The 14305-nt window shown below is 43.2% G+C and overlaps 1 protein-coding gene across 4 annotated transcripts in view; it reads right to left on the reverse strand.

Annotated features, from left to right (window-relative positions):
- Positions 1 to 4271: 4271 nt before the first annotated feature.
- SYBU (syntabulin) overlaps positions 4272 to 14305 on the reverse strand; it is a 74016-nt gene continuing 63982 nt past the window's right edge. For 3 of the 4 annotated variants that reach the window (XM_023530780.1, XM_011360362.2, XM_011360361.2), the window contains 3 exons: positions 9484 to 9687; positions 7853 to 8002; positions 4478 to 6324 (listed from right to left, as the gene is read on the reverse strand). In XM_023530780.1, coding sequence (XP_023386548.1) covers positions 5220 to 6324; positions 7853 to 8002; positions 9484 to 9687 — 1459 coding nt within the window. In that variant the 3' untranslated portion in view covers positions 4478 to 5219. Of the gene's footprint in view, positions 6325 to 7852; positions 8003 to 9483; positions 9688 to 14305 lie in introns of all 4 variants that reach the window. The other variant, XM_023530779.1, reaches the window with a different exon arrangement.

Genomic DNA, 14305 nt, shown 5'->3' on the forward strand with positions numbered 1-14305 from the left:
ACCATAATCCCGGATGCTACATGGCCTCTGTACTTGGAGTGCGAGATCCTCTTTAAGGTCAAACCAACAGAGCACTGGCAGAAATTTTTTTGGTAAAAGGTTAGAAAACATCTCCATTAAACCATTCATTTGGTTTTAGGATAGCAGAAGAGTGAGCCCTTTATCATTACCCAGGGCACTGTCTCTGAATGAACTGAGAGTTAGCATACAGGAGATCTTACATGAACTGGTAGTTTTCAAAGAATCTGGAATATAGTGAACTGTTTTTCAAGCTGTTCACAGGGTATGAGAGGGAAACAAATGACAGGGCTGGTGTCCCCTGTTCTCAAAACTCCACTTTTATATGTTTAATGTATTGGGTTTTTTGTATCGAAAAATTTTTTGAAAGAGATACGCCTTTGACAAAACTTAAATGCTACTGAAATATCCCAATTTTTTAACACAAACTCTTCTGAGTCGTGTTTGAAACTTTTCTGAATTTTAAAGCTCTGTGGAATCACTGTTATAACCATTAGTTATCACTATCAGTAGTGATAGCAGAGCATGTCTTCCAATGGATTAAAAATAATTACCTGATATAAATTTGTTTTATTCTATTTGGCCTAATTGTGTTCGGGACAATTGGGAGTTTGTTGACATTCTTTCAAGATATGGTTGCTATACACACTGCTTTAATTGCCTAGGTTACTGCTTCCTTGCACAACGTTGCCTGGTAAGGCTGGGAATAAATGAATTTTGTGAAAGTGCTCACTGAGCCAAAATGGAAGTCAGAAACTACCCCAAGACTTGTAAAAGGAAAAATCCTCAAGAGAAAAACATATCAGACCCAACCACTACTTAGGCAGGGCCTGGGATAAATGCATATCACAGACTTCCTTTTTCTCCTGCCACAAATGTCAAGCGCTTGGCATCTGAGTGAATTGCATTTTTCTCCGTTTCTGAACAGCTCAACCTGCAAAGGTCAGCATATCCCTCTGGGAATAATCTTTTCTTATAAATCGGAATGTTTGCACACATAACTGTAGGAAATGTTTAACATTTGCTTTGACGGGACAGCAATTTGTTCAATAGAGTGGAATTGTTCTCTTTTTTTTCCATTTTCCTGCCTGTTTGTGCATCACAGGCACCCAAATTATGGAAAGCCACTCTGAGGAGCTGCTTTCTATGGAATCAGATCATCCTGTCCACAAAACAAGCCAACGCCTTGGGCTTCCGAAAGGCAAGCTATGTTCCATCTTTTATTTACTCCAAGGGACTCATTTGTGAGAGACTTTGTTCTGAATAAAGCAGTAATTTTCCACAGACTCCGCATACTGAAATCTTGGACAAGGGTGGGGGAGGAGGAGGAAAAGTAAAACAGAGTAAGTGCTCTGGGATCTCCTGTTTTACCTCTGTACAAATTTGCAGTGTACAGTGTTTCAAATGAGTTAATTTTGAATCTTTCTGATGTAAAGAAGGATATACAGTTCATTGAGACAACAAAGCAATTTGCTATTTGTGATCAGCTGCCTCCAATTTGATAATCAACATAAATAGTTGTGGTTCCTGAAAAATTCTTCTTCACCAGAGCCCATCTTTCTATCCATGTTGATTTGATGAAGAGCAGTATTGAGTTTGTGTGGTTATATTCATTTCTGTAGCAACAAGTGGAGACCCAAAATACGCTTATGGTGAGTACTAGACTAATCAGGAGATCACTTCGTAAATTATATAAATGTCTAACCACTATGCTGTACATCTGACACTAATATAAAATAATATCGAATGTCAAATGTAATTGAAAAAAATGCTTATAATTTTTCTTAAAAATATATTAATTAAAGACTAAAAATAAACATAAGGAGGGACTGTAAAGAAGCTAACAGCATTTAGGAGTTGGTTTGGGCTGACTGCAGGAAGGGACCTGAGTCAGCATGGCTCATTATTTTTGGACAGTTCCGGTTATTCACCACCAGAAATAGTTTCCTTTCCATTTCAGCTAAATCCTTCTACTGCTGTGTGCTGTGTAAGTGCCCGTGTGTGCCATGAACATTCCCGGAGAAGCAGTGGCCTTCCCTAGACAAGCTACCTCTCTCCATGCATATATCCTCGTACCCTATGTCTTATCCTTTCTTGTCTTCTCAAGGGCCTCCGTCCTTCAGTTAATTCTCTCCTAGATCATCGATTTCTTTCTCTTCTTTGGCTCAATCACAAAGCACATAAACTTGCTCTGTCTTCTCTCAATATTGAAAAATAAAACCCCCATAATTCATATACCCTTGTAACTACCACCTACTTCCCTACTTCACAGTAAAACATTTCTTAAAGAATTAGCTTCCCACATCAATTTCTACTTTCCCTCTCCATGTCACTCTCCAAACCAGTGGCTTCCATCCCCATGATGTTGACAATGACTAAGGCTTCGTCGTCAAAGCCAATGGACATGTTATCTGTTCTCATGTCACTCAGCTTCTTGGGTAGGATTTCAGCTCAGGTGACCACTCCCCGCTCTTGGTTTTCATAATACTACGTTCCCCTAGTTTTCCTACTACTTGGGGGCTGCCTCTCCTCAGGACGTTTTGTTGATTCTTCATCCTCTACCTCTAAATGTGGACATCCCCTAGGGCTCGGTCTTTGCTCTTCTTCTTTACACCCTCCCCGGATGATTTTATCCATCCCATGTTTTTAAGTAGTATGGAAATGCTGAAGAACCCAGATTTTATAAGTCCAGCCCTAACAATTCCCATGATTTTCACATTCACATATGCAATTATTCATTGGACATTTCCACACAGATATTTAATAGGCATCTCATTTATTTTTCCAAACTTGTTTCTCTTGACCTCTTTGTATTCTTAGTAAATCGCACCACCATCGACAGCAGTGCTCAAGCTAAAAACCTGAAAATCATCCTTAATTTCTCTTTTCCTTGAATCTTACCTCACTCCCTCCCCACCTTTAATCTATCAGCAAATCACAACTATTCTATCTTCAAGCTGTATCTTCAGTTATTCAACTGAAGTTCTATATTCACTTCCATCTCCGAATTGTCATAATCACGCATCTGGACTATTCACAGCAGGTCCCCAAATGGTCTCCGTTTCCACTCCTGCCTGCTCACGATGTGTTCTGCAGTCTGGCAGCCAGAGTGGTGGCGGTACGGGGCTGGGGCCTGAGAGGAGGACGACGAGACCAGGTTCTATCACTGTCCGTTACTCTCATTGCACAGGGAGTGAATTCAAACCACCCCACCACAGTTTACATGGCCCCATATGAACTAGCTTCCTTCCACCCCCTCCACTTCCCCTTCACTGTTGTAGCCACACCGGCCCCCTCCGTGTGCCTGTACCACATTGAGCTCTTTTCCGCCTCCCAGCTTTTACATTTGTTATATTTGCAACATTTTATTCCCCATATTTTCACATGACCAGCTCTTTTTCATCCTTTAGCACATGTTTTTTTCTTCAGAGAGGCGTTCCTTGACTTTCCTCTGTCACTCTTGGTCAAAATAGCTAGTGAATTTCCTTGGAAGCACTTAACGCAATCTAACATGATCTCGTTCATTTGTTGGCATACTCTTTCTTTCACAGGCAGAATGTAAGCTCCCTGAGGGCAGAAACCTTGTCTCCTTCTCTCGCGATGACTGACCCAGTAAAGTGCCTAACATTTGAACACCCACCCACTTATGCTGGGTGAATTAATTCACTCAACAGCTATTATTAGAAACCCCACTACGTGCCACACACGGTTCTAAGTTCTTGACATAATCTCTGAACAAAATAGAACACAGGTGCCTGCCCTCAGAGAGCTAGTATTTTAGTGAGGGATGGGCAATAACCAAGATGGAAGTAACGATATAGTATGTCTAAAGGTGCTAAGTGCTAGGGAGGAAGTTTCTGGATGTGAATTTAGGATGTTCTCCAGGTCTCTTCCCTTGTGTGTTAAGCGGAAAAGGTATTTGCTTTGCAGATGCTTTAAATCCTAGCTTCTAGAGACGATCTATGACATCCTGAGCAATTCACCTCTTTGAGGCTCAGCTCCTTTATCTGCAAATTAGAATAATATCCACCTCGCAAGGCCGGTGTGAAGAATAAATGAATATGGATCAAATATTATCTCATCTCTACCCAGCCACCCGCCCTCACCCTATTATTCCAAGGGGGAGAGGGCATATGGTACTAGTATCTTCCTCTCTGCACCTTAACATGCTTGAAAAAAAATCAACCCAACTTTCTTAAAAATACTTAACGCATCCTTACTGAAAAAACGTGTACAAACAAGTATATAGGTAATTTAAAAGCAAACAACCAAAGCTATTTTTATAAAGAAATAATGCTTTTTTAGAGACAGCAGGAAATCCTCACCTTTAACAATTATTTTCCCTCATTCTCATTTCTTAAGTTAATTCCATTTTTGCACACCCCTATTGATAACCATGGAAGGATCTGCTATCCATGTAATCTTTCTTATCATATGTAGAAGTAAAACCGCAGAGATAATTATTTTATAGGAGGATAAAACATTTATTTCACTGGAAACACTAGTCTTTATTTTCATCATGCTGAAGTGTGTGGTTACAAACAATTTCCAATAAAACACTATCTATAATAAGCAAAAAATAAGTTAATACATTGTAAACTTACATACAGTTTCATCAATTAACAGGTTAAGAACAAATAAGCCATTTTAAGACTTTGGAGCTACATTTAGTAAAAATTTGCAAACACTCAAACCTTATCAACCCCAAGTAAGACACTAAAGAACTAGTCAAGACTTCTTCAAACCAGTTACACAAATACATGTTTATTTTTGGTTACAGTCCCCTGCTATGCACAAGACCATTGGAATGCTGGAACAATTACACATTTTAAAACGGCACAAAGCAAAGCAAGGAAACAACATGCCAGCCTTACAGAAGCTGTCTCGAAAGTGCAAACTTTGCGTTTTCTCTTCCTGAACCACTAGGATAAGAATGGGCACCTCAGACGACACGGCAGGGTCATGAGCATGCTTTCTATACCACACCGGTGGGACATTGACTTAAACCAGGTCTCCATGCCTTTGAAGATACCTCTAGTTCTCAAGAGTGAACGGGCTTCAACTAAATATAGTGCAAATCAAATACCGAAGAGCAACAGGACAGAACACAGACCGTCCTAGGTCAACCTGCTGCTTCTCCCTCGTCCCTCGGGCACAGTGCCACACGGGACAGACTGGCGCACGAGAACCACTGCTTCTACCTAGGTGCTGACGTGGAAGGCGGAACGGCGCAGCGAATGCAGGGCCACCACGCAGCAACCCCGGAGCAAGGCTCCAATGTTGTAGACGGGATCGGAGGCCCCCCTCTGAGTACTGAACGCCCACAGAACAGTGGGGACCATGGGGGCGGCCACAGCCAGGAGATCCACCAGGAAACTGCTGCTCCAGTACTGCCGGCCCACAGCCCCCCGGGCCGGCGGGACCATGCCGCCCAACCTTTCTTCCATGGAGCCTGCAAAATCCAGCTCTCTCATGAGGCGGTTTTCATAAGCTTCCGTATCCACCGTGGTGTATGGGGTCTCCACGGGAGACAAAAGGATGGCTGAGTTTGGATTCCTTGGAGTTAAGTCAACCACTAACGCTGAGATGGACTCCAGGAAGCTTTCTGTCGAGTCAGCCGCAGACTCATCAGGGGATGCTGAGCTCAAGGGACAGGGGTCCTGGAGCTTGAGCACATACTGAATGAGCTCCGAGACTGCAGGGCTGTAGGGCACTACATCGGTCTGCACCGCCTGCTCCACCACCATGCTGCCCTCCTCATGACCCACCGCCATGGGGAGGATCTCAAGGACCTTTGCCCCAGGGGCGGAATGAAGAAGCTCCAGGTCGCCAGCCTCTGTCATGGTGGCTGTCACCATCTCATCAAACAACTCTGTGCCATTGGCCAAGCTATCTCCCACCAGCAGCTCGCTGTCAGCCCCTTCCTCTGTGACCTGCTCCCCCAGAGACAGCCCATCTGCCATCTTGCCAAAAGGGGTATTGAGTGTGAAGCTCTTCTCTGGGGAATCATAAGGAAAGTCCAGACACAGTTCATCCCTCAGGGAGCCATTGTGGGCCATCTCCATGCTCTGAAGCAGAGACTCCAATTTCTTGTTCTGAATGTTTATGTCCACGAAGTATTTCTGAATGCCTTTATCTTTATCAGCCAAGCTGCTCCTCATCGTTTCAATGACCTGCTTGAGCTGTTTAATCTCTTTCCTGGCTTCCTTGAGGGCCAACTGGGCCTCCACCCGGTGGCATTCTTCTTCAATCCAGTCTTCTCTCATTCGGGTCAGCTGGGACTTAAGCTCCACAATTTCCGTTTCCCTACAGTGAGAAGACAAGGCGAAGAAAAATGTCAACTTTGACCCAGGCAGCAAGCAATTCTGATGCATAGCCGAGAGCCATGTTTTTCCACTTGAAACACATAGAGGTTAAATCAGTTTTGAACTGCTCCCTCCCCACCACGACTTCGATTGTAAAATAGCTAAAATAATAATAGTAACTAGAATCAGAATTTTAAAACACTACTATTGTTTTTATTCTTTTTTGAGTGCTCACCATATGTCAGACATTACACTAAGTACTTTACAAGCATTATCTTCCAGTCAATACTTAATATTTGAAATTTTATTACTAGAACACATTAGAGTCTCTTATTTTGCTTTCATCTCTGTAGCCTACCTTTTTATATGTCTACAGTTTGTGGAAGGAAAGTCCATTTCAGTTTTAGTTATCTAAGACAGAAGGCAGACTGATAAGTTTTAGCATTGCAAAATTGTTCTGATCATATTCCAATGATGATTAAATTTTTTAATCATAAAATGTTACATGTTGCAAGGACTTTGTGAAAGTTGATTATTCTATCTCCTCTCAGGTAAGATGATAGTGAATCCATCCTACACTGAAAAGAAACTATCCTATTATCTTAAATCCTTCATAGGACTCTATTTCAAGATCTTTATTAAAAAATTCTTCATTACATATAATTTCTTCACAGTCAATGTAAATATATGTCTTTATATTCTCAGTAGATATGAAGACCAGGTAGTCGGGATCCTGATATATATGAAGAGATGTCAATATGGCTGCTTTAAGTTTAGGCTTGAATACTTTCCAGTTTCACTGCTTTCATACCTCCCTCCCATGACTGCTTGAACCCACCCATTGGTTCCTCAAATCATAAACCAAAGACTTCCAGAAAGCAGGGGACTCATGGCACCCGTTACCTGGGTTCATAGCTACCTGGCTCAGAAATCCACTCATCCATCCTAAAATGTTCCAGGGGAAAACTGTTAATCAGAGAATCTGGCCTGCTCTAAGATGTCAAAGGTCTTTTCTCTCTGAGATAAAATCTCTTAAGCATGGACTGTTTTTTTTTTTTTTTTGCTTTTTTTTTTTAATCTTAGCACTTGGCCAAGAATAACGAACCTCTTCCTTCAGCACAGAAATAGTTTGCAAGAATCACAATGCACACAGCCATCCACTCTCTCGAAGAGATAAACAGAGCTCGATGGGGGCTCACTGTGTGTGAGCCATTCTGCTGAAGTATGGATTGTTCCTGCAAGTGTTCCTGCCATTTAAAAATAGTCAGGCGCACACCCAACTCACGTCAAAGCCGTACACACCCAGAAGAAACGGAAGGCCCCTCTCACCTGGGAGGGTCTCCCTAACTCCTGACATAGCAAAATCACACAGGATTATACAAATGGCTCTTTTGAGAGATTTAAGAAATATGACAAAAACTGAGTGAAATCGCATTTCTTCTGTTCTAGTTTTCTATAGTGTGAGTTCATACTTCATTTCATAGAAAAAGAAACTGTCCTAAACCGTCAAGTGCGGGGAACACAGTCACCTCTCGTGGAGTCGGCGCTCAGACTCCTTCAGCTTGGTCCTCAGGTGCCTCACTGCCACCTCTTTCTGCTGCAGAGGGGTCAAGTACTGCTCTGGGTTTGGGGGTTTGACGCCATGATTTTCACCGCAGGACATGTACCTTCCAGACCGCCTGAAACAACCCAAGTTATGAAATGTTAATTTTTGCCCCGTTTCTTTTTATATAAAAAAGAAAAGTTAAGGCACAGCGAACAGTTTGAGAAGGAATGGCAGCTGTAGGTGGGGGTCTTAAACCTCAGTAATGTGTGACCTCAGTGCAGGGGGATTGTTATACCTGCCAATCATCTTAGGATGTTCATTCCTTGGAAGATTGCGGGAGGCGGGGGGATGTTTGTGGAGGACGTGGGGAGAGGGAGGATTTTCCTATGGCTTCGGAATGATCTCATACGAAATAATGCACAATTGTCCATGGGCCTGCCTGTCAGTTCAGAGTAACAAGCTGCTACACTACAGGACAATGACGTGGGGGCAGGCGGGAGGGGAAGAAGGGAGCGAGATGACCTAACTTTCCACACAATGTGCCCCTAAGGGCCCGATTGTTATTAGTTGAAATCGAATTGTTCTGCAATCAGCCCCTGGGGGGAGGGCGCTGACTCGGTGGCCAGTTTCCTTTTTTTTTTTTGAGGGGAACAAGGACAGGGCACTCTCCCCAGCGGGTGTTCTGTAGGAGAGGGGCCGGGTGTTCTTCAAAACGCCCCCAGCTTGAATCCGGGCCCCTCTCAGTCCAGGCCGAGAGCCGAGCATCCCTGCTGCCTGAGAACCGACGAAGGGGAACGGGAGGCCCAGAGGCAGAGGGCTGGAGGAGAGGGGCTGGCGGCTTCTTCCCTGACCCTGGACCCGGCCCAGGCACTGCGCTTGCCCTGTTCCGCCTGTGCGTGCACTCCAGCCCGGTGGCCTGAGGCCATGCCCATCCCGGCCATGCCCAGCCCTCCCGTGCCCCGTCACAGCCGGTCTGGACGTGGAGTTCCTTCTTTCCGCCTCCCCAGCCCCACTCCCACACGGACTAATTCCCCGTCTGACCCTTAGATCTCATTCCAACCTCGCTTCCTCAGGGAGGCCTCCCTGGACCCCTCCAGATTGGGCTGGACGCCCTTCCCACCCTGTTACATACACATATACTTGCGGAATAATTTTAACGAGTTTTTGTCATTCGATGAAAACGTTCCCCTTCCCCGGGCGGCAGGCGCGGGGACCGGCTCTGCTGTTAACCGGTCTGTCCCCAGCACTTCACACGGCAGCTGGTGAAACTCGTTGCTCAACATATATCTGGTGTCTGCACGAATGAACGCGTCCTTCTGCCCCGTCCTTAGGGAACCGGCAGGACCTGCCTCCTGCCTCTGAGTGGCTTTTCCTCCCTACCCAGTCACCACTGGACTGCTGACCCTTACTTATCAGAGATTGTGGCTTCCGTGCTTTCTGTAGCAGCCCTTGAACAGTTCGCTAAGTCTAGGAAAGGAATGAGAAGTGTCCTCCTGCAGAATAAGGCGGTGGATCAGGAGTTACGTAACATTTTCTTTCTTTTTTTTTTTTTTAAGAAAACTTACCAAGTAGGACAAATGAAGACCCATGAATTGGAAGACCAACAGCACTCACCTCATGATGGGGCTGCAGTCACTTCCTTTGTAGGAGCCAGAGTTGCTGCTACTTGGGGAAGAAGGTGCGTAACCGGGGTGAACGCTGACAGGGCTCAGCTGGTTCCTGCACAGCACAGACAGCAGGTCCTTTTCCCGTGGGGACGGTGGGCTGTTGCCAGACTTGTGCGATGAAACTCCATTACTTCGCCCATGGGGACCTCGACTAGGGGCAAAGCATGAAAAAAAAAAATGTTAAAATCCTTGGGGCTGCCCGATGCTAATGCTTTACTCCTTAAAGCTAGTGACTACTAAGGAAATCCAATTTATAGAGTTGAAAGGGGCAATGTAATCATTAGTGCAAACTGTCCTTATGAGTGAGCAACCTTCTTCCCACCTGCTCGATATTTTCTCTGCTGTGTTGCTGGCACAAGCAACCTCTCCCTTTGCTGCTCTTTCAAATTGTTTCTGACCACAAAGCTTGTTTTGGATTAAACCCAACTGCCTGCTAGGAATACAAATCATGTAGAGCATTGATTTGGTTTAGGTTCATTTTGGAGGCTGTTTTGAAGATGTGCTTTTTGTTCCAGTACACCTGATTCAGCTTAAAAATCCTTGGGTTTGGTTCAGGTAAGGTGGTTCATTTGGAGGATGGGGAAGAAGGGTTTGACCATAAAGAAGGAGAAAACAGGGCAGATAAACAGCCCACATAAATGTTCAATGTATCAAGTCGATAATTTTAACCAAATATATATATTTTTTTCCTTTTTTTCCATCCACAATGACTCAGCACAATCTTTATCATTTAACTTCTGAAATGTGGTTAACAGCACCCTCTTCGTGCCCTGCCTTCTCATCTTGCCCCCTCCAGCAAGGAGGCTGACCCTGCGGCTGGAGTGGCCTTTCTGAACTGGAACTGGAATAGCATTGCCTTCCTCAAAGCCATTTAACGGCTCCTCCACTGCTTCCAGAATGAAGGCCAGATTCTTAATACGGCCAACAGGTCCAATCCCATCACCCTGTCCAGCCCCTCCTCTGCCACTCCGCCCTCCGCCCTCTATTCCAGCATTCCACATGACTTACAGTTTCCTGATGATCCATCATCTTTATACTTTTGAACTTACACATTGCCTAAAATGTTCTCCTGCTCCCTACCCTAAGCCTCTGACTACCTCCTACTTTGAAACTGATGGGAGCCTACTCTGGGCAGCCTTCTCTGGATTCTTCTTCTCCTAGGCTGGTATAGGTACCACTCCTTGGTGCCTCCTAACATTCTGTGCAAACCTCCACTGTGAAACATCGCACTGCATCACAACGACACACTCATCTTTCCCAGTGGACTAGGGCTTCCTGAGGGCAGGAACACGTTCTGTGCTTTTACATCTCCACTAATGCTTGGGACATGCTAGGTGCTCTCTCAGTGACTGCTAAATGGAAAAACCGAGTCCTGCCACTGACACTTACTAGGAACTTAGGTAAGTAAGCCGCTTAATATATGGGTACTGTATATAGTAACCTATCCTGTCTTCCTCACAGAGTTGATGTGAAAATCAAAGAACACATGTGAATGTATTCAAGAAGTTGTTTAAGGGCAATTTGACTGTAGGGTATTATTATAGAATAAACTTGTTTAGACTTACTCTAGTTCCAGAGATTTGACACCCACTAGTGTAAGGAGGCATCTTGAAAATGTTAAAATTACTTAAATAGGATAATAGTGCTGTGTCAGGAAAATCTCTTAATGACTTTACAAGAAAATGAAAGGGAACAACGTATCTTTCATATATCAGTATTTACTCCTTTTTTGATAATGCCCTCTGCAATTTTAATGACAACTGCATGCAAGACACATCTTAATGAGAAAAGTGTGTAAATGTGAATGTGAATGTGTGTGTTTGTGGATGTACTTGGCTCCAAGACCACAATTACTTATTTAAAATCAAATATCATTTCAACTAGCTGTCAGCCCAGTACATCACCATATTCTAAAGTTAAAAAGGTCTTAACTGGACTCTGCCTCCTTTTCATGCAAAGGGGACACTTTATTTGGAACAGATGGGCTGATGGCTTTGTGACAAACCGACTTCAGCAGCCCCGTGGTGGGCAGGACTTCAGGAATAGCTGAAAAGAACATGTATTCTGGTTTGGATTTGCTTCTCCATGCTTCACTTCTAAGTCTGGCACCAACCAGCCTTATTTCTTAATGTGCCTGTGAGAAATTTGGAGGAGTAACCATTACAAGTTAGGAGAGAAAGTACAGAACTATCACTAATTTTGACCAGAGGAATTCTATTCTGAGTTCACCTTCACTGAGGACCTTCTGTGACCCTAGTCCCATTCCAGATGCTTTATGAACACTGTTTCACTTAATTCTGATGACCACCCTATAAAGCTGATACAATTATTACCTCCCTTTCATGTTATGTGAAGCATGCGAAGTATCTGAGGCTTAGGAGAAAAATAACTGGTCCAAGAACATATCTGAACTGGGAATTAAATCCAGGTATTTTAACTTTACAGAAATGTCTCCTACTTTACACACATGGACTACACTGTTTTAGGCTTGTAAACAGGTGTATTAGGTAGCAGCTAGGTATGTGGTTATTACCTGAGGAATTCACCACTGACTTCTTTAGTGCAGTACGTGTATTAAGACACAAATTAAATTAGATGAGCAGACTGTGTAAGAAGTCATCTGCTACACAGAATAAAGCAAAACTTCTTAAGATATTAAGCATTACTTAAGGTGTAATCAGGTATTCAAATACGTTTCAGGAAATGAGTTATTAGACTGTACTAGCTAACTTAAAGAAACTACATACGTAAAAATATCAATTCTGTTCCTTACATTTAGTTTAGTTCAAATGCTAACATTTTGGGTACAAAGTCATCGTGGATGATGATAAAACGTTTTTAAAATGGAGAAGCCAGGATTCCATATCGGTCACGGCTGTGAACAGACAAGCCCAATGCTACCCTCATCAGCCCACCCTAGACTCCGTGGTCTGGTGGACAAGAACGCAGTCCACAGAGAGGACAAAGAGCCCTGCTGACCCCACTCCTTTCTCAAAACCTAACTCACTAAATGGAAAGTGAGGGAAAGGGAGAAAGAAGAAAGGATCCTCACGAGGAGTTTCTATTCCCCAGCCGTTGCCCTTTACCCAAGTAACGTCACCATCAATACCATCAGCATCATCACCGTCACCATCACCGTCACCATGATCACTGTTAAAGGCTGAATCGCGTCCCTCCCAAATCCATAGGTCGATGCCTTAACCCCTAGCACCTAAAAATGTGCGTATTTGGAAACAAGGCTTTCAAAAATGTAATTAAGTTAAAATTAGGCCGTTAGGGTGGGTCCCAATCCAATTTGAATAGTATCCTTATAAGAAGAGGAAATGTGGACACAGACAGGCACAGAGAAAAAGACTGTGAAGAAACAGGGACGAGATGGCCATCTACGAGCCGAGGACACAGGCCTCAGAAGAAGCCTGTCCTGCTGACACCCTGATCCGTGCTAACAGCCTCCAAAATTGTGAGAAAGGAAATGTCTGTTGTTTAAGCCACCTAGTCTGTGGCAAACTAATGTGATCATTGTCACCCTAATCATCGCCACTCACATCACCACCAACACAGCAGTGGCATCATGTCCATTAGCAATTTTACCACTACTGACTAAAACAAGCATTTATCGGACCTTTTACTAAGTTCTGAAAACCATGCTAAATATATGTTTATATATTTACTATCTATATAAATTTTTATATACTTATTTTTATGTATTTAGTAAACTATTTATTTATTCTCTTGAGGAAAGTCTACCCACCAAGCCACCGAAGTACATATTTTTATATAAAAAATATTTATTTTATATATTTATTTATATAAATTATATTTATATAATATTTACGTAAATATTTGTGTGTGTGTGTGTGTGTGTGTGTGTGTGTGTATAATTCAGCTCACTTCGCTCAGTGAGGCAGATGCCATTGTCACCCCATTTTCCAGAGTATGAAACAGAGGCTCAGACCTCCAGGTCAAACACCTAATAAACAATGGAAGGTGAACTCAAGTCCAGGTCTGTCTGACTCCAAATCCCAAGGTTTTTGTTTTTCCTTCACACTTCTGTCTGCCTCTGATCAGATTAGCATTTTAGTTTAAAAAAGAGAATTCTTCAGAAATATCAGCAGACTTGGCCTTCTCTAAGAAGAGATCACTGGTAAATCTTGAATGTTTTGTTTTCAAAATCCCGTCAAAAGTATTCTCACCAACTCCACCTCTTTATCGAATGTTCCCACCATTCTCCCTTTTGGGAACTAACTCTCCACAGAGAAAAGTCATTTATTATAGGAGGAGTGAGCCAGCTGAAAGGATCGCAAGCTGTGGCAGAGTTTGGCATGGAAACCCGGCCCATCTCAAGGGGCCTGCGGAACACAAAGATTACGTGAAATGCCTGACATACTCCACCACAGAAATCTACTGATGGTGCTCTGCACCTGGGTCAGATAAGAAAAAGTGAGGATAATGAATGAGACATCGCCAATTTCAACTTTCCATCTATTAAGCATATATCTAATTTGCACAGAGTTATGTATAGCTATTTTATGTTTAACACACCGATTTTTAATCACTTAGAAAAATCATGGATTCCAGACTAGAATATTTTCTCTAGGTCACTCAGTATTATTGACATTACTTTGGAATCAAACTGCAAAGACAAATTCCTTTGAAATGCTTAATAAAACTGGCATCTTCAAAACGAAACAGAAACAAACTCATAGATACAGAGAACACACTGATGACTGCCAGATGGGTAGGCGGTTAGGGGACTGGGTGAAAAAGGG

Source organism: Pteropus vampyrus, unplaced genomic scaffold (assembly GCF_000151845.1).
Source record: "Pteropus vampyrus isolate Shadow unplaced genomic scaffold, Pvam_2.0 Scaffold54, whole genome shotgun sequence".
Classification (NCBI taxonomy): Eukaryota; Metazoa; Chordata; class Mammalia; order Chiroptera; family Pteropodidae; genus Pteropus; species Pteropus vampyrus.